The sequence below is a fragment of the Kwoniella dejecticola genome, chromosome 5, assembly GCF_000512565.2.
Source record: "Kwoniella dejecticola CBS 10117 chromosome 5, complete sequence".
NCBI classification, from domain to species: Eukaryota; Fungi; Basidiomycota; class Tremellomycetes; order Tremellales; family Cryptococcaceae; genus Kwoniella; species Kwoniella dejecticola.
The window spans coordinates 1557533-1584007 of record NC_089305.1 but is presented as its reverse complement, the minus strand read 5'-3'; the positions used below and the strand labels follow the sequence as shown (position 1 = coordinate 1584007).

Genomic DNA, 26475 nt, shown 5'->3' with positions numbered 1-26475 from the left:
CCCGCCGGTTCACGATAACACGGTATGAGGAACAATTATAATTATCGAAGAGACATTGAATATCGCCAGTAAGAAGATCAATGATCATGCATCATCCATACACATCGAAGACGACGACAATCTACCAACTCATCCAGCTCTCAGATCGTAGCATGTACCTCGTAACCCGTCACTCGTGACTCGTGCTTGTTGATCATCCTAGTTCCTCCCCTTATTTCAACATGAGCATCCAATGCATCTATCTCAACATCCCAAAACCAAAAACAAGGATACTCTGTGTCAGATCAGGGTAAAGAGGAACCAAATACCTCTCAACGGATCGGCTTTTCAGGGACAAGAGAGAGGAACGCCACTAAACGCCCTCGTTTTTGGTATCTTCCGATAGGCCAGTCCACTCAGAAGTCTGGACTCGCCCTCGTACTCGCAAAGACGCGTGTCCATTCCACCTCACACCTCACGACTCAGACTGAATGTACTTCAGATAGTCCAGACTCGTAGCCTCATCCAGGAGACGTCATGCCCATCTCCTTGGTCCTTTGTTCTATGTACGGATGCGCCGTACACCAATGAATAGTTGTACGACTGCGTGACTATGATACATCTCCATTTCTATGTCTACCAAATCCAAATCCAAATCCAGCTATATATACAATACAAACGATTCTATTGATGTTCAATCCTGCACTGATGCACTTCATACCTCATGTAAGAAGTTGCGTGCGAGCTGGCGAGCATATGACGAAGAGCGCGAGCTTGACCCCGTCGACTACCCTTCGAGACTCTGACCCGTGGACAAGCTACCTTCAGACAAGGCGAACGAGTCGTCTCCTGCAGTCTCAGCTTCTTCCTCTCTCAATGCTTTATCTACCACCTCCGCTCCCACTCCAGCACCACCAAGCGGGATGTCCGAGCCCTACGATGACCAGTCTTCAAGTCAGCTTGTTGTCCTTTGATCACTTAATTATATCATCTGAAGGGCAGAGATCACAAAGGTAGTTCGAGCAGTAGGGAGCACCGCACTCACAATCAAAGCCCTCATGATATCACTCAAACTGATAATTCCCACTAATCTACCCGGATGGGGATCATCTCTGCCCTGAACAACTACCAGCCTATGCACTCTTCTAATCTTGATCAATGAGAAGATAGCGGATAGAGAATCTCGTGGTGAGCAAGTGACGACACCCGGGAAATCTACTGCTCGTTGTTTGAGGGCTTGTGATATTGTTAAGTCCAGCGATGTGTACGCGCCGTTCCGTACCAGCGTCTGCAAGGTGACGAAAACATCAGCTTCTGGAAACGAGCCTCCAATCACTGTCGCCGACCGATTCCTCGACCCCTTCATTTGGTTCCTTCACTTCATCGTTTGATGCTGTGTTCATAGGCTTGTGCCCCGCCGGAGACATTGCTTCTGTGTTATATCTTGAGTGCAAGCGGAAGATGGTACTCACAATGACATCAACAGTCTCATACAAATTCAGAACCTTTCCATTATCATCGACTATCGGCACTGCACTGATTCCCTGTTCGGAAAACATGTGTACGACATCGAAAACGGTCGTTTGCATGGTAGCGGTAGCCAAGGGGTAATATTTGTTCTGGTTATTCGATGGGTCGGGGTGAGATTCAGGCGAAACATAGCTTCCGATGCCCATCTCCTGCACGGACGCGGTGAGGTATTGAGTTATGTCTCGGCACTGGTGACGGACGACGAGATTGAGGGTAAAGCGTAATGACAGTGATGAGAGAATGAGTTGGTGTTAAATAGTGATGCAGTTCGTCATTGATCTCGTCAGCTTCTCGATGATTTGTGCGGAGACTTGATTCACAGACTCACGTTCATAGCTATGAATTTTAATACCCTATATTGAGTCAAGACACTGATGACCACCTCGCCGCCGGTCTGAGTATCCCTATCTATCAATGGCAATCTTCTAGCATGGGTTCGTATCAGGTATCGACATGCGTCGTAGAGTGGACGTAGGGGATGGACGGAGAGAAGAGGAGGAGGCGGGACCGATAAGGCTTTCTCGATGTCTGTTGAACACCTACAATCAGCACAAACTTTCGCCGATGACTGGGTCTCGTACGAATACCCCTTATCGAAGCTGGGGCAACGGTCGTATAAGTTGGATACTGCAGAACTCACCTCGGATACTTTGCAGCCTGAACTGCTCGACATCCGCCGTCGCACCTTCCCATGAAGATGTGTGGTAATAGTACTGTATCAAGTGGATGACATCTTGCACCGTGAACATTCCTTTGTATTGCATGATCACTCGTCAGCTTCAATTACCCATGCCCTTCGCTATCTGTACTTGGGGGCCAACTTACCTGCGAATTTCGCTGTCGACGTGTTCCACAAAGGGGCAGACACGACACCTATATCGGATAGATAAGCATCAGGCAAGTCCGCACTGTTCATACGGCTAATGAGGGAGACAACACTGCGACAGGTGGAAAGGTGTAAACGTGTAAAGGTAAAGGGAGTAAAGACTCACCATATAAAAGCATAACATCTAATGCTTTCTTAACCTTCAACTGGGTATCCAGAACTATCAACCTGAAACTGACAGGGAAGACATCGTAGCTCGAGCGTTCTTTCAAGAAGCTCCGAAGTGCTTCCAGCGCTTCAGGATGAGACAAAGACCGTTGTTGAATCATTGGTGGATGTGTAGCTCTTGATGGTCGTCTGGCGACACCTGATCCTCCAACGCCGACCGAACCACCTTGGATGGAAGGTCTCCGTATAGGTCTAGAAGAGGTAGATGGGGCTCTGTTAAGTGATGTGGAGGTTTGAGGTGATATTGGTATTGGTTGAGACATGTTGAGTATGTTTCAATCCGACGAGATTGACCCCTAGGGTAGTTGAAGGTGGTCAGGTGGTTTAGAGGTATGAGGGATGTCTTGTGATTTAGATGATTATTCAATGACGTTTATGATATATTGATGATTTGCGCTGTTTGAGACAGATCTGGAGGTCAGTGCGTGTATGATTGAATATGATATTGCTTCTTACTGATGATTGATCGGCGTGTGATGTAGGATGTATGGTGTTTGGGTGATTGGTTGTCGATAAAGAAGACTAGTACTAGTATTCGTGTATTGGTATTGACAGATAGCATAAGCAGCAATTAGGATTGCCGTAGAAAGGGGACACCGGCGGAGATAATGTGTTTGCACACGTGGAAGTTGTGGCAGATAAGGCAGTGGCGAAGGTGTGATTGGAAAGTAGGACAATTCGGCGCGAGCTTTGAGACCACCAAGTTGTCTCGCGATGCATGCGTAGAAGTTCCGTGCTATGTACGTATCTCAAGTTAGTGGAAACTAGGTCGGCATTGAATGAGTAATAAACCTCATGTTCAGGAATCACTCATGATTGATGGTGCGGACAACAAGTGAGCAGCACCGATCGCCATGCTGTCATGATAGATGCACCAGAGCCGAATTGCATTTTGAAACTTAACGAGATATCTGAAGTATAGGTTGCACGGATATCCACATTCTCGTCGGACATGATTCCAACAGTCTGTTCGGCCGATCGACCTCTTTCAACCTTTCCAATTGTTTTTCATACAAAGCTGCATCATATTATGGAAGTGCTATCGCGTTACTGATATAAGGAAACGGCACGGAAGACTTCACGATGCCAGTCACAGCTACGAAGGGAGTCCGAGGGAAGTTCTATCGCGAACTAGCTCAACAGACAAGACAAGTAGAGACTCTCGTTGTTGGTCCCAGTACGTTCGGCTTTGGCTCGGTGACTGTTCGTTCGGAATCATCAAATCCAAGTAAGATCTCATCCTTCCCTTCACCTGTTGCTCGTACGAAGCATTATTTGCCCAAGAAGCCCCAGATGGCCTTCTCTCAGCATCATGAGGCTACTGAGCATCCTAGCAGGAGGGATAGTGGAAGAAGCTGTGACGACGATGATGACGGATGGGGAAGTCCACCTACACCAACGCGAAGGAAGAAGAGCAATTCTCAGTCTGTGTCACGCAACACACTCAGCCGAATCTCCGTTTCGGACAAGATGGAAGACCGTGCGCAACTCACAAAACATGACTCGCTTGTATGTCCTCATTGTGTATATCTCAACTAGGTTTTCTTCCTTATCCCTTCTGTCCCATTCAAATCTTCTTGTTATCTACTTCTCTCGATTCTTGTATCTTCGTATCCACTTTATAATTTGACGGGTGACGTACTTGTGCCCTACACTCACTGTTGGTTTTATCTTAGCTGCAGAACAATCCCGCTACCCTCTCCAGGCCTTCAGAGAAAATTACCACCCGGTCCATCTTTCATTCTCGGAGTCCAGGCTCAAAAGCGAAAGTCGATACTTGGATCGCATCTTCCAATCGCAAACACAACGATACTGCCCTAGCCCCCCACTCGGCCCAGTCACACTCACAATCGCGATTGGGATCCTCAAGGGGCACGAGACAAGGCAGGCGTAGCCCCAAAGGGCACTCTGCAAATCCAACCCCCTTTGCTTCTGTTCAAACCAAGGAAGGGGAAGAAGCAGAGTCAACTCAGAAAATGAATTACTTCCAACAGCAAGATTTGCCTTCAACCTCTTACAGGCGATACGATCCTAGCTCTCATCCCCTTCATCCTCCTATCACAGACTCATATCGCGCATATACTGATCAAAGACCCCCGGGTACGGGGAGCTTACATCCTACTAATCCGTTTTACGGCGGTGCCTCACTCTCATTTCCAAGTGGAGACCCTTCAGTGAGTCCAGCAGTATTCTACTGGCAAAATGGCATTCTCCGTAAAACGATCTTCATTGGTGTTCATCTTCCTGTTGGAGTCTTGGTAATTCCCTGACTGACTCACCTCAATGCACTGCTTATGATGGTCTTTAGGCTGCTGCTCGACCAAACGAAGCTGGGACATTCGCAGCTCTCGAAAGGGAGAAACAAGCTGCGCTAGCCCGAGCTCAGGAGATGCAACACAAGATCGACGAGGGTAGACGAAGTGCCGCTCCTTTCGCTCATTCGCATTCCTACCATCGTGGCGAGGATACCACCCAGGTAAGCTACTATTGTACCACCCCCGACTCGGATTCTCCTGCTATCGTTCCGGTATACCATGTCGTCTTTCGCGGTCATTTGTGACCCGATGCGCAAGTGATGTACTAATCGTACTTTACCTCTGTGTACTTATTTTACACAGACAATTCTCTCCTTGAAGCAAGAAACGACCATTCTAAACTCCATAATCTCCTCACAGCGAGACCAACTCTCTTACACCGAACACAAAGTCCTCGACCTTGAACAACGCCTCACTAGCCAAAATAAGACTTTTGAGGCGATTATGAAAGAACGAGATCAATTAGACACTCTCAGTACATCCCTTCAAGGGACATTGGAAGAAGAGAAGAAACGAAGATCCGATTTAGAGCTCCAGGTGGAATCGTCCAAGAAGGGCCAGAGTATCTCGGCGAAGCAGGTCAAACACCTCGAAGAGAAGTTGAAAGAGGTCGAAGAGCGGGATAGAGCGTTGCAGGAAGGTAAAGATCGGTTTGAAAAGCGAGTCAAGGATCTCGAAGAGGATGTGAGTACAGTCAAGGCACTGCAGATGAAGATGGTCATGGTCTTCCTGCCTTCCTGCTGTTGATAGGCATGAGCCTTTCGTGCGTGCTCACGATGATACTGTACATGTGATGGACCAATAATATTTCTTTGTCTTCTTCACGTTCGCAGAAATCTCAGTTGAAGAAGCAAGTAGAAGCCGCCACATCGAAGTACAATAATGCCTATCGAGAGAAAGAGGGGATCATAGTCAAATTGAGGGGACGAGAAGTGAGTGTGTCTACATCGGCGAACTCACAGAATGCTACGCTCAGAGGTGGCGACAAGTGGCATGAGCCAAGGGTCATGGACTCTGCCGCGACATGCGATGAGAAGAGAAGCGATGCGATGGGATGGGCTGGGATAAACAGAATGAACGAACGCTGATGATGGTTTGGTATAGCATGACAACTCCAAGATGTCAGATAAGTTGAATCTCATGAGAAGGGAGAATCAAGCTTTGCAAAGTGTTATTGAAGAGCTCAAGGAAGACGTGCGTTGTCATTTTCTTCTCGATACAGCAGAACGTCCTCGTCCTCGTCCTCGTCCTCGTTCTCGGTCAAATTTCGCGAGGATCAATCAATACTGAACATGCACGTCATACGACTTAGTTACATACTTTGAAAGAGGAAATCAAGAAAGGCAGTCCGGACGAATACAAGCGAGTCAAAGAAGAGCTCCGTAGAGAGGTGAGTCTGGATTTCACCATTGGTCACTTCGACAAGCAGCAATCATTCCAGTGCGACGCGACAGGAATAGCACGAAGGGCCAGCTGATGATGATGGTGGCTCGTTGGGCGGGCAGAGATCGACCTCAGACAGACTCCGATCCGAGCGGAACGAGCTTCGCGAAGGATTTCAAGAATTGAGAAGATCTTATGAGAGGCATTTGTCCTTGGTCTCCACTTTGAGATTTAATTCTAGGCTACGAGAAAGAGAGCATGAAAGCGGAAATGAAGCCAAACAAAGTCGGATGGGGCTGCAAGTTCAAGAAGCTGAATACGATAAAAACAGGTATAAGACAGAGTTGCTCGAACCGAAACCGACTTCAGCAGATCAACATCGACCCAAATTCTCCTTGAACGCCAATGACTATTTGAAGACGGATCTCAATGACGATGGCAGTGGTGGTGGTGGTGGTGGTGTGGTAGAGGTGATCACTGATGAAGATGGGCTAGAGTATCAAGGTAGACACATGAAAATGGATGATGAGGAGCGACCCGTTGAAAAGGTGCGTCAGCTTTGTTTCCTATGAGATATACGAATTCATAGCTGACTTGGTGGCACGGGTTGCTTTCACAGAACACATCGCAGAGACTCAGCACCTCACTCCAGATCACGAATAACGGGAAGGCAAGGGAAGAAAAAGAAAAAGAAAAAGAAAGTGGAGCACTATTGGCCTTCACGATGGACTCTATCCCTCTTCAACCTGTAAAAATGGATACCCCATTATCCAAAGAAGAAATAAGTCTCTTCTCGCCTGCGCCACCAACTGCATCCGTACCAGAACTCAGGGAAGGGGTTAGGAGTAAGCAGGCGGAAGAAGACAGTCGGAAGAGGTGGTTAGAGGGGTATGCTCAGGCTAGTGGATTAAAGGTGAAGGATGAACGGGATCATGGTGATGTCAAAGTCAGTGTCGTTATCAGTATCGCCGTTAGCGTTGGCGTTAGCGTTGGTGTCAACTGTATAATCGATGTCGATCTCCGCACAGTCCAAGACCAGAGCTGATTCCGATATATCACTTGCAGACTCAGCTCGATAGTAGCAGTAGGCCGACACTGAAGATGCTTGGGAATGGTGAGCCCGCCCAAATCAACAAAGATCCATTCGTGAGTCAGCTATATCTATATCTACTCAGATGCTCGAGATAGCTGATACACTGTACTCACGTACTGACACCACCCCGACCTTTTAGGCAGAACTCGATCCGCTATTGTAAACCAACAGTGTCAAGCCAGATCTTTCGAGAACCACTCATCGAGCGAACGAAGTAAAGCAGAGGTTTCGACTGTTTTCCTTAAGTCTCAGTCTCAATCTCAGCCTGGATCTCAAGCTCTGCCAAAAGCAAAGACACTTCAACAGGGAATGATGGATCTTCTGACTTCCCCTCAGAGCATTATGTGAAGCATTCCTGGATTACAGTACTGTAGATTTTCCCTCCCATGTCACTTTGTATTATTTGTATCATTGGCCTACCCCACTCTCATTCTCTGTCAGTCCCCCCATATCTTCGATGGCGACAATCCTTTGTAGATCCTGTTAAATGCGATACCCTCTCAGAGTCATCAGTATGTACAGTAGAAATGTATTAGCTGGCCAGACCCCAGCTATGAAACAGTGTTAGCGAGTCAGCGATCCAGAATATACTACTGTATGGTACTGTAGTAATTGCAGGTCAGCTATACTGCTCGTGGCCGTGGCCAAGATTACAACCTTTCTGCATGGAGGCATCCCAACTACGTTTCGATCTATCGACATTCATGTACCTTGTACCCCTTGAAGCAAATATAGGCACTCTCATCCCTCCTAAGCAGGAGAATAGAACCATGATACTGTATCTCGTCGAATATCAGGAAAAGAGCGTGCCGCAGATCATACTAAGCATCGACTTGAGTATACGTTCCAGGGAAGACACCCGTAGCGCCATTCAGTTTCCCAGTCCACCATTCATCCGGATTCTCAGTCTTCTCAATGATCTCGATTCTATCTCCTGCTCTGAACGATAAATCGCCTTCGGCCTGTTCAGTTTTTATTCGGAATCAGCTATGATCCTTTCCGTTGACCTGTTGACACCGTCGCTCTCGCATTTTCACCTCAAAGCGACAAAGGACAAGAGCAAGCGAGGAGTGGAAAAGGGGAAGCACAGAAGCAACTTACCTGAGCTTCGAAATCGAAAATGGCAGTCGCGTAAACGGCCCTATTGAAGCTGGGCTTAGGTTTCAATGGCGGCGGAGGAGGAGGCGCTTTCTTAGTTCCGATAGAGGCGGAGCTGTTGGTCGATGTATACGGTGGTGGAGCAGCGACTGTTCTCGAAGGAGGCGAGAAGACTTCTTTCTTAGGTGCACTAGACGAGTACGAGTCTTTTCGATCAAGATATGAGCCCGAGGTGGTACGGGAAGCTATGGATCCTGCTCGTGTCGGTGTTCCAGATGCCGATCGATGAGCATGTAGCATTTTAGCTAAAGAGTACAGCGGGAGATGATATGATCGGTCAGCAGATTGCAACTCGCACTGTTCAAGCATAGAAACGAAAGGGCTGCATGAAATAGCATAGGGTAGAGATCCATACTCACCAGTGGAGGTAATTCGCTTGACAATGGCCATCTCCTCGATTTGCTCTGCTGTATCGCCTCGTTGTTCGAGGTAGATGCTCTCGATGTCTTTTCGTGACAGATCGTATTTACCATCTGCGAATGATTGCAGTTTTTCTTGGATAATGTAGAACACGTTGAGTCTGGTTCAGGATGACATTTAGCAGTTGTTCAAGGTACAGAGATGACGAGATACTGTGTGTGGAACCGGTGCGAGAGAAACTATGACTCACTGCATGTAGTAGAAAGAATGGAACATGGGATCGATGAACCTGGTGGCCATCCCAAGGAAGTGAGGTAACTCAGTTTTGAGCAGATTATTGTAATGCTCATATTCCCCCGAGGCAATCTCGTAGTCTTGTTCGACCTGAAACATAATCACCTAATCAGCATCTGCGAGATTCGAACAAAATAGGAGACAGGAGCTAGGTGGATGAACGACTCTGTTCTTGACCCACTTTGAACAGGTTCTTCTCATCGCTTAAACTTTTTTCTTTCTTCTCTCTCAACTTGTTCAGAGAATTGTTGTGTCTATCGTAATCGATCAACTTGTGTTCACGCTTAGTGATAGTCTTTCTAATTTTCTTGGTGATGTCGTTCAACTCTTTACAAGGTTGGACAATTCGAGAATCGATAAGTTCCAATTCAGGTAAGAGGGTCTCTAGCAGATCAATGGTGTGTTAGCAAAAGACTAAGCCTTTTCTGCATACTGCATGGAAGCGTGATACTGGATGATCTGAAAGTGCGAGCCGCAAGTATACCACAGGCACCCACTCACCTCTCATCTCCTCCATTATTCCTTGATACACCGAGATGTTCTTCACCGTCACTTCAGCTTGAGGATGTTTGCTGGCCAGATTGTATTCCGCTCCCATGGGCGAGAACAGGGTGGCTAAGGATGCCGAGAACGATGAACCGGAGGAGAGGAGGTCTGCATTATCGAACACGATCCATCAATACATGAGCATAGCTTGGGATTACTGCAGGTTCGAGAGTCAAAGAGGCAGTGTGGAGTATGGGGTGAGAGCAGACGGTAGATACGAGACTCACTCGACACTGAGTCTCTGAACACAGTCGAATCCTTCAGCATCTTCTCACATGCTTGTTCAATCGCAGCGAACTTCCTCTCACTACATAAGATTGAGCACAAGATAATCAGTATTTCGAATCCATCAATCGGAGGCAGGATGCGCAGTCTACTTACTAATCGTTGAATTCCGGATCGGTCGACTCTGCGAAGGGAAGGTTCAAACAAGTATAGTCAGCACGCAAGCTCGGATCCTCCACAAGTTCAATGTCCATCCTCGATCCTCCAAGTATCTCTTCATGCGTCTGAAAGCATCCGGAAATCCGAGTGATGCCGAGACGTTCAGCGGACGCTATCCCCTGTCCCCACCACCATCCACCCTCGGAGTCATCGCTCGTCATTTTGCCTAGCCTTCCTCCTCATGCATACTGACGAGGTATCCGTTGACTCGACTGAAGGCGATTGACTCACTCTTCGACATCCCAATCCTACTCGTCAGATTATGCGGTGTCCTATAGTACACAAAACCAAGTATCAGCAATGCCAAGAAAGCCAGTATCCCCTCTGCCGATGCAATGAGCTACGGCTGTCTGTATTGACGCTCACCGCTGTAATGCTTTTGTGAATCCCTTCATCTTGGTCTGTGTATTACTGCCTGAGTGTTTCGATGGCTGAAGTGATATTTCGAATGTGATTGAAGATGTTTCTAGTTATAGTTGGTGAATAGGTTGAGGCTGTGAGTGATGCCGTTGTCGGTGCTGTCTGCTGGTGACGACAGCATTTACTCGAGTACACTTGCCCTTTCAGGTCCTTTATTACACGCGGGCCGCTCAGTTCAGTTCAGACAGCGGACATCGCCGCACTTACGCTTACTTGCACTTGGCATAACTGGGAAATCCATCTCTCCGATGCCCATGCATTCCGATTTGTAGGACTACTCGAACAACTTACCATACCGTAATGCAGCATATGCAGCATCTTTGTCACTCAAGAAGTATCAGTTCATCTATGATCCATTGCTATCTGGACAAGAAGTCATCATCATAAATCATACATGCACTTCCCTTGTCATTCATATCTTATCAATCTACATTTTGCTTGTGCTTCTGCAAGGAACGGATTCAATTAACAGAAGACCATCAATGTCAAACTACGAGATACGTCCACCTTGCATCGATCGATGGTTGGTCGTGACAAGCACTCTTAGCGAAACATGTTACACATATCTACAACCATTCTGCATGCTTCGATCAATTCCTCCGACTCTACAGGACAAGGGAATTGGACAACGAAGGATTGATGACCTGTTCGCCTTTTGTGTTCTCCCTCGCGACGAGATCGGACGGATCAACCACAGGACTAGCTTGGAATTCCGGTGTGATCGCTTCTTCGCCCTCATCTTCGGTCGGAGCTTCCGTTTCACCGGGCAAGATCGAGGTATCCGATAAAGCAGGTGACGCTTCTTGATTCCCGATATTGCTATCTGGCAGGTTCAGAGTGGGCTTATGAACCTCGATTAACTCGTTCAAAGGGATAAGATCGAAGTCAAGTCGCGCATCTTGAAGAAGCATCATTTCAGCTTTGATCTGTCTTCCTTGTCGGATCCGATCTTGAGTGTCGTGATCGGAGGTTGACCAGAGTCTGGATGCGGGACAATGAGATTGGTCCAAGGCGACGAAGAAGATATCCTGGAGATATTCTTGGACTTCGGAGTCGATTTCGAGCTTTTTAGGCAGCTCGGATATCTCAGTCACGATATCTCGAGGAACTGATGTGAAGAGGATGATGCTGGGCAGGTCGATGTCGGCTTTCCTGGAAGAGGATGGGAAAGAGGTTCCGAATGCTCGAAGGAGATGAGTTATGATTGAAACCTTGCATGCTGGGGTGTATCGACCTGTATCAACAACGTCTCGTCAGCGCCCACACATACAGGGTAGAATAAGGCTGCGGGATGTTTCACTCACCATCAAGTCTCCATCTCAATTCCTTCACCGTCCAAGTACCGAAAGCATACTCGAAGCGCGGCTTGAGGGAGTACTCGGCCAATCTCTGTCGCTCAGCTCGAGCTTTCAGTCGTTCCTCGTCGATCGGTTTTGGCTTGGTGGTGCTCAAAGCTGGCAAGCCTGATGAAAGACCATGACCGAACTTGCTGGTCGACGGAGAAGCGGGGTGTGACATTGTCAAAGCGCCAAACGAGGTTTTTGCGGGTCCAGGAGAGGGGCAGGGTGTAGCGGCTGGCGTAAGGGAGAACGGTGTCGGGGCAGTGAGATTAGGTACGGGGAAACCACCTGATTGGAAGAACACATAATCAAAGTCAACAATCCAGACCCCCAAAAATAGAAAAAACAGGACGAGCTTTGGGCAGAGAGAACCCTGGGGATCAAAGGATGGAGCAGGAGTATGTGGACTGATGCGCACCTTGAACGACGAGTTTCCTCAGAGTACCGTTCCTAGACCACAGCTCACCCGCAGCGATGATGGCCGGATGGACGAGGTGAGTAGCGAAAGTTAATTGCTCAGACGGGTCTGTAGCAGCGTTGATCCTGACCAAACCAATTTTCCATCACGTCAGCTTTCTATCATCCCTCTTATCCAATAATCAAAAGAAGCCTACTCACCAATGTACTTCAACAGGATTGACAGCGGCCAAAACCTCAGCTAACGACTCCATACGACTCTCATCGTCCTGAACATACTCCCCACCTCTCATAGTCAGGACTACCACTCGAGGCAGGTTGATCCCCTTGTTGAGTGGAAGCTCAACTTCATCCTCTCCACCGTGTTTCTTGGGTTTCGGTAATTGGTATTCATGTTCGACGTATCTCAAGTCGATATCAAGATGTTCGATCGATTCACCGTCGGACGAAGGGGATCTGAAGATGCCTGTAGTAGGATGGAAGTAGGTGATCCATTGCGCGATGGAAGAGACCTTTGCGTAAGTCGCCTTGGGGGTCGATTCGGTTGTCATTTTGGGATTTGTCGTTTTGCTCTGGTTTGATGTCTGTGTCTGATGTTTAGATGAGATGGGTCACCGGTGCTGATGTTATATATCTTGCAGGGAGAGGTGGGGAAGATGCGTCGTTTGATTGATGAATTGATTGATAGATGGAAGTGGATTGATATAATTAAGCGAATAGAAGTAGAACCAGAAGAACCTAACGAAGGATAGGTGTTTAGGTTGTAAGTCGTACGTTGAGTGTCGTAGCTCGTTGTCGTGTACAAGTTGAATTATTTAGTTTTGAATGGGGTGAATTAGAGTCATAACTTCTTCAAGCTCCGTCCTGTTCTTTCTTTTCTTCTGTTTATATACTTTCTTCTCCTTTCTTCGAGGTTTAGCGATAGGCCAGGTCTCTTGATGACGCAGTTACTGATGATGCGCAATTACCTGTTCTAGATAATTCCTTTCTTCTCAACCATACTAGACCCCCGCAATTGAGCATTGACCCCCTGCTGGAGTAATTGGTCTATTCGTTTGAGAAGGTCCTTTGGAATGATGAAATGCGGCAATGCGCTGTTTTTTCCCCTGATATCTTGCACTCGTGATTTTGTGATTGCGGCTATGGCTGTGACGATGACGATTGATGGGGCACATCAATCAACACAGCAACCGGATTCCGTAGCTGCTTGTGTTTGAGACCTTCCTTTGAGACAGACTATCAATTGACCCCTTATCTTCCCCACTTATTTAGTCGAGTCAGTCAATTACAAATGATACCTTCGGTCGTCGACGATGTCGTCGTTGTAGTGTTCTTCCAGGCGTTCGACTACACGACAGCGTCGTGCTAGTTGACTTTCGGGAGTAGTTATACTAGGAATTAAAGGATCCCCGTTTGACCGAAAGCTATTCGGGAGTCGTCCGTTATTGTTTGTACGTTTGTATTGGTGTTGTTCTCGTTGCTGCGGAAGCGTAAGACTGTATTTATTCACTACCATAACTCGAGCTTGAGGTCGGTCATACTTGGCCATCTCATGAAGCATGCATAGCCCCCACAAGATGAATCAGTCTCGTGGGAAAGCATAGACCCAAAGTTTCAAACACAGGAAAACATATTCCATGCTCCTCGTGGATGTTTTACCCCGCAAGCGCGGGACATGGGAATAAGGGAGAGTTATTAGTGCCTATGCAGATAGATCTATGGGGCAGATGATCAATTGCGTTAAATTTGCTCAGGAATACCAAGAAAACAGGATTTCCCGGCGGTATTAGGTCATTTGACTAATTGTCTTGAAAGCGATGACGTATAGCTAATTACGCATTACGCTTGTTTCAAAGTAACTAGACAGACAAACGCACGAGCGGGGTTTGCCTTCCGCATTCTCAAAAACAACTGGACCAATGCGTCCTTCAAATGCAATTATGTGTCTGACTCACCTTTAGATGCTGCGATGCGGCGAGTATGATGACGAGTATCCGATTCAGCGGAACGATACACGCCAACATCTGCGCTCCGGGGGACCGTGCCAGATTGAGGGATTAGTGACGGAGCTAACATGTTGTACCATCGCACTAGTGATTATAGCAAAAATGTGTGTACTGTAATCGTATAATATACATGTGAGCGGGTGGGTCTTCATTTCAAGCTGCTGTGAAGCTGCTGTGATAGACTCCCGAAGAACGAAGAAAAGTACCTTAAAACAAGTCTTATCCAAGGGATAAAGCTCCGTGAGAAGCTTACTACGTAAATTGGGCCATGCGACGGTATATACCTGCCAAGTCGTCCTCTGAACGATCATCAAAAGATTGCTGCGCTCGAGGAGGTAATCTTGACCTCATCACTCCCCTCGGGGCCGTCTTCATAGACGGGTCCATACCACCGAGACGAAGCATAGCGAAGCGTACCGGGTCCGTCCCTTCAAGAGTCTGCGCCATAGTCTGTTGATGCCCGGTCCGACTTCTTGATCGTTCCAATACTTCGGATCCTCTACCGGCATCGATCTCAGCCATCTCCCTTCGGAAAACACCAAGTTCAGATTGGTGGTCACGAGCCGGCCCCTGACTGCTTCCTTCAGACCTCGCAGCCTGCAGAACCGGCTGGATAAGAGGGTCTCCCATGATGAAGTACTCGCTCGGACGATGGACAGTTTCGCGCGGGATAGCGAGAGCATGAGAGCCGCTACGAGCCCTGCTATATTCGGCGAACAACGAGTCCGACATGAGGCCATGGCTCTGATTGACGGACGGTTGACTGCCATGAGCGGCAGACCAGAGGCATTGGTCAGTCAAGAACGCTTCGAAGCGCGGATCAAGGTGTATAGTATCTAAAAAGTGTTTGTGTCCTGGCGTACATGGATGCTCGCACTCTTCGATTAGCTGATTGACACCGCGGGTGATAGTCGATCTATGCTCAGTGGGCACATTTACTACCTCTAGATGATCTTCTAAAGTTCCTAGTACGCGGAGAGACAGGTCGGCGTGCCGGTACCTATCAAGAGCAGCATTCCATTCGGAATACGCAGGGTCTGGTATGTACTCCGACAAAGGCGGAGGTTCTTTCAAAGAATGCGCGGTCAGAGAGAGAAGGAAACCGTTGTTGCCCTCTTGCGACTGAGCTTTATGAGCGGACACGAGATCCCCTCTAGCTTGTTGCCAGTCGTCCTTGAAGGGTGGATACTTCTTCATGGGTCCCGTACAGCATTTCAAAAGAGCTCGCAGATCTTCGATAGATATGTTCGGGATTTCAGTACCATCCAGAGACTGAAAGACGCTCAGCGTGAGATTCGTCTTGCTGTCACCGTTGGAGAATGCTGCACTGGCGGCTGGTCCGAACATTTCCAGCTCTCTTCTTGTGCCCGCGCTTCTGTCTTCACTCTGATTCTGGGGTATGCCGTCATAGTGAATAGTCAAGCTTGCGCCCGGTCCTAGACTATCAATGGGAATGGTCAGGTGTTGTACGTGGGATGCACGTAGCCGGCTACGATGGGCCCATAGACCAGTTCATCACCAAGCGAGTGTTCAGCATCAGATCCGACAGCTGGCGTAAATTACTGGGAAGTGTGCAAGACGAACAGGCGGATACAGTACTCACTGGTGACTATCTGCAATGTCGGATACGGTCTTCGACCCTAATAATCGGTCTCCATACTGAGCAAGAAAGGTCTTCTGCTGTTCAGTGCGTGGTTCCCCGGCGTCGCTACCCGCAAGGCTGAAGGTATCGATGAATTCACCAAGCGGCACAAACCTTGGACTTCGTTGTTGTGAAGCTGAAGACATCCTCGATCTTGTCAAAGAATCATGTATTGTAGATCGCCGGACCGGAATACAGTGGCGATATGGAACGTAGACCCTCTTTATAGCTTACAATCGACCAGTGAGGTCTGAGCCAGATTCCTACAGCTTCGCATTGATCACGTCACTCAAAGGAGGTACGAAGGCAGAGATGACGCGTTGTATTGTGCAGATGTCTTCTCACGAGTGGAGCGTGCATGCAAGGATCGGGGTTCTTCGTTATCCAGCTATAATAGTCTGGAGGGAACTGTAGTCACGAATGTGTCCTGTACACTACAAAGGATGTTGAGCCAACGGATGTCACTATGCACAGTCTATGACCTGCTTCTCGCACCTCTGACATAAAATGCTTTCCGAACGACTGTGGACGATGATTGCGTAGACGGCGCTGATGTATGCGATCTGCAGATGAACGTTGTCGACAGCAAGACCAGTTCACAGCGTTTGCCATTTGAAAACGAGAAAAAACACGCCACAAAGGAAAGATCGATCGTCGCGTATGACTTCATCGACATGAATAAGGCGTTCGTCGCTACTTTCTAACCTTTCTGCGGTTTTGGCATTTGACATTTAGTATCCGACATTTCAACCTCGAGCATCATGCGATAATACCCAACAGAATGATTCCCCCAACGTCCTTTTTTCCTACCTTGCTGACCTTTCACATCTTCCCGCTGCATGCGCCGATCACTTTATGGCACCTCGATGCTCCGTTTGGGCGATTCTCAAGCAAGACTTCCAATCTGAATGTTAACGGTGAGTGAGCTGCATATGCGAAGGGATCTTGCATGATAGACCATGAAGGGCCAATTACCACGCAGTGATCGATGCGGTATATGCTGAATTGGCAATGTTCGCAGGTAACATAGCGTGGGCAGCTGCCGAGCTGGTATCTGTGAGTTCCACTCATCCACTCATTCCCGGTTCACTTCGACTTGTTCTGACATATCGAATCTAGCCGATTACTTTCGCTACTACCCTCTTGGTCAACCCGCATCCTCCCCTCAACTACCCCTCGAGGATCTTAGCAGTGAGTCACCGACGCTATGTCATATAAGCACAAGCAAGTGCCTGGCTAGCCTAGTGCTTTAGCTGTAGCTGCAGCTGATCGTGCCTATCTGTCACACAGGGATTGTATTTCGCTCATTATGCTCATCGAGCGATCGTCTCCCCCCTCATCCTCTCGCCCAAGAGATCACCCTTACACGTCGTTGTTGCTCTAGCTATGGGTCTGTTTAACTTGTTGTGAGCGTCGTCTACCAGCGTCCACCCTTTACCCTATAATACTCTGAAAAAACGAGATAAAGCAGAGCAAACTCTCGCAAGAGCTGATCCGAAAGTGTGGTTTAGTAATGGGTACTTGGTAGCTGCTGGATTAGCGTTCTATCCACCCGAAGCAGAGATCAGCTGGAAGTTTTGGATAGGTGTAGCGGGTTGGGCTATAGGTTTCTTAGGTAATGGTACGCGTCATTCTTGTCAAATAACGCTTGTTCAGTCGTTCTGGTGTTGGTCAACATGTCCCGTCTATAAGCTCTGCAAATCTGCCGATGTCGATGAGCGATTGGACAGGACCTATGGTTGCATAATCCGCCAGATACGATAGCTGATGAAAATGTGTGCGACTTCTAGTGTATCATGATGAAGTCCTGAATGACCTGCGGAGACTGCCAGGAGACAGGCTGGTCACGTCTCGTCTATCAGAGGATGAGGATCCCAAAGCTGGTCGATACAAGATCCCTAGAGGGGGGTTATACAAATTCGTCTCCTTCCCCAACTATTTTAGCGAATGGTGAGTGAAATCACGAGTCCGACGATTATGAGTACGAGTACGAGTACGGTGACTCATTCATGATCTCACGTATGCGAAGGGGTAGTGCAGTCATTTCGATGCTGATGATCAGGTGAAATAGGATCGAATGGACTTTCTACGCTTTAGCAGCCACTTCACCTTCCGTCTCCAACTCACTGGTTCCTCTCCCTCCTCTAGCGCATCTGCGCTTACATGCAGGTCTGCGAGGTAGTCTGGTGAAACTCATAGCTAAGATATGGTGGCCTCCGTATCTCCTTCATCCCGCATGGATGTTCGTCTTAGCTGAAGTAGCATGTATGTTACCCCGAGCTCTGAGGGGTCACCAGTGGAACCAGGAGAAATTGAAGGGGTATCCGAAAGATAGGAAGGCTGTTATTCCTGGACTCCTCTAGCTACTAGCTAATTTCTGAGTTCGATCCCGGTGTATCTAATAGATCATAATATCTAGTTATATGCACTATGATCATGCCATGTCATTTCATTTCATTTTTTCGATGCGAGAAATGTGTTATATCTCCACAATTACAGGTGCGTATTCACCTTCTTCCTCCTCTTCTTCCGACTCGTCTTCCTCCTCTTCTTCACCGTCATATCCTCCTTGGCCAATGCGTGACTTAGTCTTAGTCAATTCCCCAATTTGCCAACCCCATTTCTCCCCTACTGCCCTCAATCTGCTCCATGACTCTTCTATTTCCTTCCTAGCTTTATCATTCCATCCTGAGATCCCCGTAGACAACCAAGTTGCCCCGCTCAGATTGCGGCGCAGTGCCTCTATTTGATCCAGGTAAAATACGTCCAACTCAGGTAATTCAGTATCAAACGTCCCATTCGGTATATTTTCGATCTGGCTTGACAGACTATCGATTAATGCTTTGTACGTTTCTCGGATTTGCTGGAATGTGTTCTTGCCAGAAGAGGAGGGTAAGTAAGACGTGGGATCTGATAAGAAGGTAGGTGATTGGCATAAGAGGGTCAAGAGGCGTTTGTAGACCAATAAAGCGGAGTACGAGGATAAGTGTAGAAGGAGGATGAAGGATAATTGCAATTGAGCGATCAATTTGATCGGTTCTGAGAGAGGAACGGTCAACGGACGTCAGCATTTTGAGCACGAAACACTTAAGACTGAATACTGAGTGCAATAAAGCTATCACCCAACTTCTTGTCTATTGTATATTGTATATGTTCGATATGTTCGGATCAATGTACTCACCACCGCCCAACTGGTTCTTGATAACATCACTAACAAGCCAGCTCTTATCTTTCGAGAACCTGGTAACTTCTTCGCCGACCGCGCCTTTTCTCCAGCTTTTCTTCAAGTTGAATCTTGCGAATCTCAATTTCTCTTTCTCTTTCTCCCTTCTGTCTTCTGCTTCTCCCCCTTCTTCTTCGTCGATGGCAATTTGAGGATCCGTAGACTTGCTCTTCTTGTACTCAATCGAATCTTCTTCTTCCCCTTGGATACCGGTCAAACCATCCACAACCCGCCCATCTCCACCACCAAAGACTTGAGAAACGTCCGCATCGTTTATGAGACTCGTTAGGCTCTTCCACTCGTCCAGCTTGTCGAAAGGGTACGAAGCCATCTCCCCATCCAGCCCTTTCAGCCTCTCATCACTAATCGCCTCATCCACTACCTGAGTGGTCTCCGCTTGAGGATCGTACATTAAAATAACTCGTTCTTTGGGCGAGAAATATCGGATATATCCTTGTCGAATCGAGTTCCCACTCCCATTCCCACTTGGACCTACTCCCACTTCAGCGTTGTCCGCAGACAAAGACGCAGAGGCAGAGGCAGAGGAGGAAGAGGAAGAAGAGGAGGAAGAGGAAGAAGAGGAGGAAGAGGAAGAAGAGGAGGAAGGGGACCAAGTGATCAGATGTAGACCGGGTGGAACGAATTTCACCCCGCTGAATTTCCGGATTACATTATAGCTGTATAGTAGCTAAGTATTAGCACTGTAATTGCGATGCAATTCAGCTCAACAGTCGAAGGAGGTCTGGCTGAATTGATGGATCAGATTCAGTGTGCAGTGGAATGAGGAGAATTGAGGCGGGATGGCTCAATTCTTTCCATTATTGCATCATTCCATGAACAGATAGATAGTTAGATGGACTCACTCACCTTCCATCAATCCCAAATTCACTACCCTGCCCCAACCCAGTGAAGACCAAGAAACCTCCGGCGGTCCATAAAGCTTGAGCTTCTTCTGGAGTCAGATTCGCCGTGCTTGAGCTCGTACTCGTGCTCATCTTGGAGTTTCTCAACTCTCAACAGCAGTAACAGCAGTAAGACTCGATTGTGCAGCTGAGCATTGTACAGAAAAACGGGCAGGTATCAACTACCAGAACAGAGTTATTCGGCTATATTTTGTAAAGTCTCTCGACATCGTTCGCTCAACCTCCACTTTGCATTCAAAGTAAAAACCCAAGGAACAATTTACACCATTGCATCCCGATTGAAGAAAAGATGCAGAGACAAGCTCACATGCAGAGCTTAATGTGATCTTATTGGACTTCAGCTACAAGCGATCTTCAGTGCGTATCAAGAAATGCATCCTCTTCGTACCTACATACATACCCAGATTCCTTCCCACTCACCAACACCAACATAAGCCCCAACATCTACATCAACAACGACAAGCGAACCATCGATCCTCCCCAGGACCTATGGCCATGCCTGTGAATATGTGACGATGTGGAAATGTGGTAATAAAGTGAAATGAGGATAATATAGAATAGTATGAAGGAGAACGATAACATGCACAAATACGTGAGTATGATAACTCAATATCAACTCAGACCAGATTAAAGTAATCTATGGGCGCGATAAAATGAGAAATAAGAAAGAAGTAAATGTAGGGTATGTAAGTTGAGGAGAAACATGGAACCAATTATGGGAAATACTGAGAAATAACGACAGGAAAAAGATCCAAGACCATATGCTTTGATAAGAGACGAATCGAGATGAAAATGGGACAGAGATGAAATCGTATAAAAGACCGGCAAGATGTCTTTGAAGGACAAAGAATTGAAGTGTCAAATCTCGAGGAGAGGTTTGAGGTCTTATGAATGAATCTATGACCATCCGAGTCCGGGTGGGGCGATAAGTTCTATGCTATGCGAAGGTGATGAAGCGTGCCTGTGTCTATGCGATGCAATGGGATGTAATACTGTTGAACGCAGAAACGCGCAAGGTCTAGGCAGATGCTTCTTCCTCAGCGACCTGCGATACAGCTTTCTCGAATTTCTGCTTTGGCGTTATCTTAGGTTCCCCAAACACGTCAATCTTGTCTGCCAATGCACCGACTTCTTCCTCAGATAGCGATAATGGTCGGATGAGGAATGCGATCGCCTTGTATGCCGATGGGAAATCCAACGAATCGTCGTCTAGAGATGGCATTCGACTTTCGAGACTGTACAAGCCATGCAAAAGATCCACACTCAGGTCAGCTCACATATTCAGATACCAGTGCAAATGCGAATGCAGATTTGAATGCTAATGCAAATGCAAGATTGGAATAAAAATGGATCAGTATGCAAACTCACGCAGTCCGCAAAACTTCGCTCTTGACATTTCCAGCTTCCAAAGCGACCTTCCAACCTCTCGCAACGACCTTGGCATCTTTCTCCTTGGCAATTCTGAAGACATCCTCAAGCAGGCGCTCAGCGAGCAAGTGTCTTCTTGACTCCGGTAAGCCCTTGAAATATTCCGATATGTCTTCTGGATCTCTTGAACCGCCTTGATCTTTCTCTCCCCAAAGTTCCTTGACGTCAGACGCTATCTTCAGCTTAGCTCCTTGTTCCGTCAATTCTTTAGGAGCCTCTTCGGCAGGGGTTTCTTCTTCCTCTTCCTCCTCCTCTTCTTCCTCTTCACCTTCACCTTCGCCTGCTTCGCCGTCACCAGGCAATGGTTTTGTTCGAGGCGCTAATTGCAATTTCCGTCGTTGAGGAGCAGCTTCAGCAGAAGCATCGGCACTTGCCCGTCGAGCGTCGGCTGGAGCTTCACCAGCATCGTTGAGAGCGGAGAACATGTTGGCGGAAGAAGGTTGTCGAGATAAGGGAGGAGTGACTGATCCGGCGGCACCAGCTTTGCCCTTCCGAGCGAAAACACTGGAAGGTCCGAAAGTAGGTGCAGATGGCATACCAGTAGAAGAGATGTTTCGGCCAATGTTGGAGAAATCGGCTGGTCGGCCAAGTCCTGCTCGAGGATTGGCAGATACCGATTGCCACTCTCCGGGTTGAGGCCCATCTCGAGATCTACCCGCTCGAGATCCACCTCGGGATATCGATCCTTGCGAAGCTTGAGCAGCGGCAGCAGCCTTCTCTTCGGCAGCTTGTTGATGGATTTCGGCAATCGTCATTACTCCAGCTTGCTTGTTTCTCGATCTCCATTTGGCCTTTCTCAGATCCATTATATCCTGGCGCACACATCATTTAGTCAGCAGTCATCCTCACGTTGATTCGACTACACGTTACTCACCATGATCATGAATTTTATTCGCGACGAGATAGACTCGCTGTTGACGACTTGCTGTAACCTCTCGAACACAGTGTGCATGTTATCAGGAGCAGCCTTGTCGTAAGCCTCACCGATGGTGGTGAGCAATTTGCAGGTCGATTCGATATCCTCTTCATCAGGGTCCGTGACATTACCCAATAATCTGATAAGACACTGCCTGATGACACCCTTGGAAACCATCTCGAGTTTATACAATTCACCGATGAGTTGTACTAAACCTAATCCTCTTCGCTTTGCCTTTTGGGCCGCATAGTATTCGTCGGACATTAGGACGGCCTCAGGCTCAGTTTCCGGTTCACCTTCCTTCTTCTCTTGCTCTTCCTCAGCCTTCTTTTGCTTGGCTAGACGCTCCTTATCCTCTTCAGACTTGGCAGCGGCAGCCACGGCGGTATCTTCTCGTGCCTTCCAACCAGCTTCGAAATCCATTTGACATCGACCTAGCAGGTATTTTCGGAATAAGGTACCACCGGAAGTTGGTTTACCTTCTAACACCTCGGTAACAGCAGGATCCAATTCCACCATCAATAGTCTACACAATTTGGCATACATGGCAGACCAATGGGCTTCGTCGGTGGCTTTCTCAAAGATAAGCTTGATGACCAATTTTAGAGTCATACCATTAGTCTCATTCTGAGATTTGTTGGCCCATTCGAGAATCTGCTTAGAAATACCATCGAACTTCTCTTGTGTAAGCTTGTTGAGCAGTGATTTGACTTTTCGTTCGATGAATGCAGGAGATCCTTCGTCATCGCCACCCAGTCGAGTCCTGGTCCAAGCGTTACCGGAAATTTGTAAGGGAGGCGCAGCAGGTTCTTGCGAAAGACTTGCTTGAGGGGCTCGTTTCGTACCACGTTGAGAACCTCGTTGAGCACCTGATCGAGATGTCGATGGACCCATGGATGGAAGTCCGGACATACCGGGAAGACCACCGGGACCACCTTGAGATGGTGATCGGCCCATTGATCCAGCTCGAAGAGTGGCTTGATATCGTTGTTCACTCGTCGTACCTCGGAGAGAGCCAGAACCAGAACCGAATTGACCCATACCGAAAGAACCCATGCCTTGACCGGGGAACGCTGGTCGGTTGATACCGCCAATACCGAGTCCTGTGGGTGGACCGCTGGCATTTCGACTCTGGGGACCCATCGAGCTTCGTCCACCTCGGGGTCCACGGTTACCGAAACCGCTGGAAGCATCTGCCTCGAGACCAATTTCTTCGAGAGGAGGTAAGCTTTCAGGCTTCTCTCGGCACACACCCATGAATTGCATCAGGAAGTCTCGATCGTATCTGAACTTTCCGGGTTCGGCACCAACGTTCAATTGGTGTTGAGGCGACTTCATTGCACCGGGGTAGATGATCGAACTGAGATCGTCGATAGGTTTGGCAGTGTTCAAGGCTGATTGAGATGCACTTGGTGATTCATCACCACCGATAGACGGGCTGGATGGTTTGAGATCAAGTGCGGACGGCGGCGGTCTTCGGGCGGCTGCTGGAGTAGCACCGTTGATGGCGGCAACCGGTTTGGCGGGGAGACCAGCACCGAGAGCGGGAGAAGCGAGAGGAGAAGATGGGACGGATGCAACAGGTGTGACAAGAGCTCGACGTTGTTCATCGGCCTTATCTCTAGCTTCCTGAGCAGCTGCGTGAGCAGCGGCCTTCTCTTGTTCAGCCTTTTCGGTGTGTTCTCGGAGCGCTTTGGCATTGGCCTCCTTCTCAGCAGCGGCCTTCTGTGCCGCAGCCTGCTCAGCCGCAAATGCTTCTTCGAGCTTCTTCTTCTCAGCTTCGGCTTCGGCTTTCTCCTTGTTCTCAGCTTCCAACTTCTCTTTCTCAGCCTGCAAGATCGTCTGGTCAATTATGCTCAGGATGTCGATCTATCAGTACTCACCTTCTCTGCGGCCTCTTTGATCCTTCGCTCTTCCTCCTCCTTCGCCTTCTTCTCCTTTCGTTCCTGCCTCTCCTTCTCTTCCTGCTCCTCCAAGAGTCTTCGCTTCTCCTTCTCAGCCTCTTCCGCTAGACGAGCCTTCTTCTGGTCCTCAGACTCGATTCTGACGATGACTGGCAAAGCAGGTTTCTTTTTGGGAGCTTCAGGTTGGGGAGCTTCAGCAGCGGCGGGGATCTCAGGTGTTCCGGCGCTCGATGGTACGGGGGATGTCTTGGCCTTGGAAGCTTCTTGTATCGCTTTGAAGTCGACGGCTGAGCCATCCGGTCGAGAAATCTTGATAGCGGCGGTCCGCCTAGGGGTGAAGGTAGGTGCGGAACCGGATAAGTGAGGAGGGAAACCTGAAACTGCGGGACTTTGAGCACCTGTTGGAGAGAAAGTGGGAGGCATAGGTCGTTGTGGAGTGACCGGTATGGAGGCGGCAGAAGCATTGGAAGGTGTAGGCTGGTGACCACTCATAAGAGATGGAGGTCTAGTGGGAGGTGTAGGTGCTGGGCTTGCACCACCGCTACTTGGAAGAGTAGCGGATGGGGGCATGGGAGACTGAGATGGCGGCAGCTGGCCTTGAGCAGCTCGAGGGGACATAGGACCAGCTTGTTGTTGTGCCGGGTTGTATCCGACACTGTTATATTGCTGGTTCTGAGGATGCTGCTGAGGAGCCCATTGCTGACTATATTGTTGCTGCTCGTATGGATTGTATCCTTGCTGTTGCTGTAGGAGATGTTCATCAGTCCATCGGACAATCTTAAAATCGCGGGACAAGGCGAAGTACTCACGTAGTAACCCTGCTGCGGGTATTGCATCATCGGGTAACCTGGACCTTGTGGACCAGGGTGCATACCGTATGCTCCCATACCGCCTGGACCCATCATCATCCCCGGTCGCGGAATACCTTGCGGTCCTACACCATTCGGTCTAACAGGAGGTTGTTGCTGGGGAGGCATGCCGCCTTGTTGAGGTGGTCTGAAACCTTGTTGAACGTGCGTAGGGGCAGAAGGGTTATATTGATTTGGAGGCATGGCTTGGTTGAGAACAGGAGATCGTTGTTGATGTTGGTTTGGCAGACCAGTTACAGGTGGACGAAGGTGGGGAGTACCGGTGTAAGGGGAATTGGGTAGACCATTCACATTCGATCCTGGTTGGAATCCTGATTGACCTTGCCCTTGTCCCTGGCCCATCGATTGCCTCCTATCGTGACTGGGTGGCAAAGCGTTATGAGGTTGAGGAGACATGGCAGATGGAACTGATTGTTGAGATGAATGGGCTTTTCCAGCGAAGAGTGAATGCAAGTCAAGGTTCTTTTTGGGTGGCGCAGCTCCCGCGACGGGACTGGTAGATGCGGATGGACCTAACGAGCTCATTCTCTTGGTCTTTACAGCATTCGGATCGTTGGAAGCTTCAGCATCGATCGAGCCGAAAGACTTGACAGCATCGGACAGATGTCCACCGGTCGTCGACGGTGCAGCGGGGGAAGATGAAAGCATAGGATTAGGGTGATCGACAGTGCCAAAAGCGATAGATCCTATAAAAACCACCGGATCCGATCAGAAATGACGACAACAATGATCACACGAGCATTGTATGTGTCGAACAAGAGTGAGACATCACATACCTCTCTTGATATCCATACCGCCTCCTACCAACATGCTGCTTTTCCTACTGTGTCCACCATTACCGGCGATTGGCACTGGGTTTGGTCCATTGCCGTTTCCATTCCCAATACCATTTCCGTTGTTTACTCCATTTGGCAAGGAAGGGACTGTTTGGGCCTGCGAAGGTGTGTTGCTTCCTGATGCTGGGTTCGATGGGACGGGACTAACAGTATTGGATGCTGTTGCTGCAGCTGTTGGGGGTCCACGAGACCAAGCTGAGGAGGTCGAAGTCGAAGCTGACGCTGACGCTGAGGCTTTGCCCGCTAAACTTGGATTTTGTGGGATAGGTTTGCTCATTGACGATGGATGATTTTGCGATCTATTCTCTATGCTCTTTGTTCTTTTCGGGTAAATCTTTGGAAGGACTAGCTTTCAAAGATTCCTAAAAAGGGTGAGTGAGTAGAAGATGAGATCG

The 26475-nt window shown here is 48.3% G+C and overlaps 9 protein-coding genes across 9 annotated transcripts; 3 read left to right on the top strand and 6 right to left on the bottom strand.

Annotated features, from left to right (window-relative positions):
• Positions 1-766: 766 nt before the first annotated feature.
• I303_104683 (uncharacterized protein) lies at positions 767-2826 on the bottom strand (the record flags this gene model as incomplete). The annotated part of the gene is made up of 7 exons (XM_018407641.1): positions 767-913; positions 1025-1267; positions 1452-1697; positions 1838-2037; positions 2150-2260; positions 2335-2382; positions 2502-2826. 7 exons carry the CDS (start codon positions 2824-2826, stop codon positions 767-769), a joined length of 1320 nt encoding a protein of 439 aa, XP_018262852.1.
• An 820-nt stretch (positions 2827-3646) lies between these two features.
• I303_104682 (uncharacterized protein) lies at positions 3647-4102 on the top strand (the record flags this gene model as incomplete). The annotated part of the gene is made up of 1 exon (XM_065969005.1): positions 3647-4102. The coding sequence occupies one exon, from the start codon at positions 3647-3649 to the stop codon at positions 4100-4102; it is 456 nt and encodes a 151-aa protein (XP_065825077.1).
• Positions 4103-4539: 437 nt separating this feature from the next.
• I303_104681 (uncharacterized protein) lies at positions 4540-7517 on the top strand (the record flags this gene model as incomplete). Its single annotated transcript, XM_065969004.1, has 10 exons — positions 4540-4737; positions 4872-5039; positions 5182-5562; positions 5712-5810; positions 5983-6072; positions 6191-6268; positions 6384-6809; positions 6881-7207; positions 7327-7407; positions 7494-7517. The coding sequence occupies 10 exons, from the start codon at positions 4540-4542 to the stop codon at positions 7515-7517; spliced, it is 1872 nt and encodes a 623-aa protein (XP_065825076.1).
• Positions 7518-8175: 658 nt separating this feature from the next.
• I303_104680 (uncharacterized protein) lies at positions 8176-10551 on the bottom strand (the record flags this gene model as incomplete). Its single annotated transcript, XM_018407643.2, has 10 exons — positions 8176-8316; positions 8456-8757; positions 8872-9032; positions 9123-9256; positions 9348-9550; positions 9668-9820; positions 9940-10019; positions 10094-10121; positions 10388-10428; positions 10523-10551. The coding sequence occupies 10 exons, from the start codon at positions 10549-10551 to the stop codon at positions 8176-8178; spliced, it is 1272 nt and encodes a 423-aa protein (XP_018262854.2).
• A 630-nt stretch (positions 10552-11181) lies between these two features.
• On the bottom strand, positions 11182-12884 carry I303_104679 (uncharacterized protein; the record flags this gene model as incomplete). The annotated part of the gene is made up of 4 exons (XM_018407644.1): positions 11182-11810; positions 11881-12204; positions 12335-12459; positions 12535-12884. 4 exons carry the CDS (start codon positions 12882-12884, stop codon positions 11182-11184), a joined length of 1428 nt encoding a protein of 475 aa, XP_018262855.1.
• A 1707-nt stretch (positions 12885-14591) lies between these two features.
• Positions 14592-16127, bottom strand: I303_104678 (uncharacterized protein; the record flags this gene model as incomplete). The annotated part of the gene is made up of 2 exons (XM_018407645.1): positions 14592-15780; positions 15943-16127. The coding sequence occupies 2 exons, from the start codon at positions 16125-16127 to the stop codon at positions 14592-14594; spliced, it is 1374 nt and encodes a 457-aa protein (XP_018262856.1).
• A 635-nt stretch (positions 16128-16762) lies between these two features.
• On the top strand, positions 16763-18344 carry I303_104677 (uncharacterized protein; the record flags this gene model as incomplete). The annotated part of the gene is made up of 7 exons (XM_018407646.1): positions 16763-16898; positions 17003-17037; positions 17101-17172; positions 17272-17387; positions 17493-17602; positions 17772-17931; positions 18053-18344. The coding sequence occupies 7 exons, from the start codon at positions 16763-16765 to the stop codon at positions 18342-18344; spliced, it is 921 nt and encodes a 306-aa protein (XP_018262857.1).
• A 116-nt stretch (positions 18345-18460) lies between these two features.
• I303_104676 (uncharacterized protein) lies at positions 18461-20199 on the bottom strand (the record flags this gene model as incomplete). Its single annotated transcript, XM_018407647.1, has 3 exons — positions 18461-19020; positions 19163-19881; positions 20072-20199. 3 exons carry the CDS (start codon positions 20197-20199, stop codon positions 18461-18463), a joined length of 1407 nt encoding a protein of 468 aa, XP_018262858.1.
• Positions 20200-21145: 946 nt separating this feature from the next.
• On the bottom strand, positions 21146-26357 carry I303_104675 (uncharacterized protein; the record flags this gene model as incomplete). The annotated part of the gene is made up of 6 exons (XM_018407648.1): positions 21146-21362; positions 21496-22367; positions 22430-24301; positions 24355-25119; positions 25185-25930; positions 26021-26357. The coding sequence occupies 6 exons, from the start codon at positions 26355-26357 to the stop codon at positions 21146-21148; spliced, it is 4809 nt and encodes a 1602-aa protein (XP_018262859.1).
• Between the last annotated feature and the right edge of the window lie 118 nt (positions 26358-26475).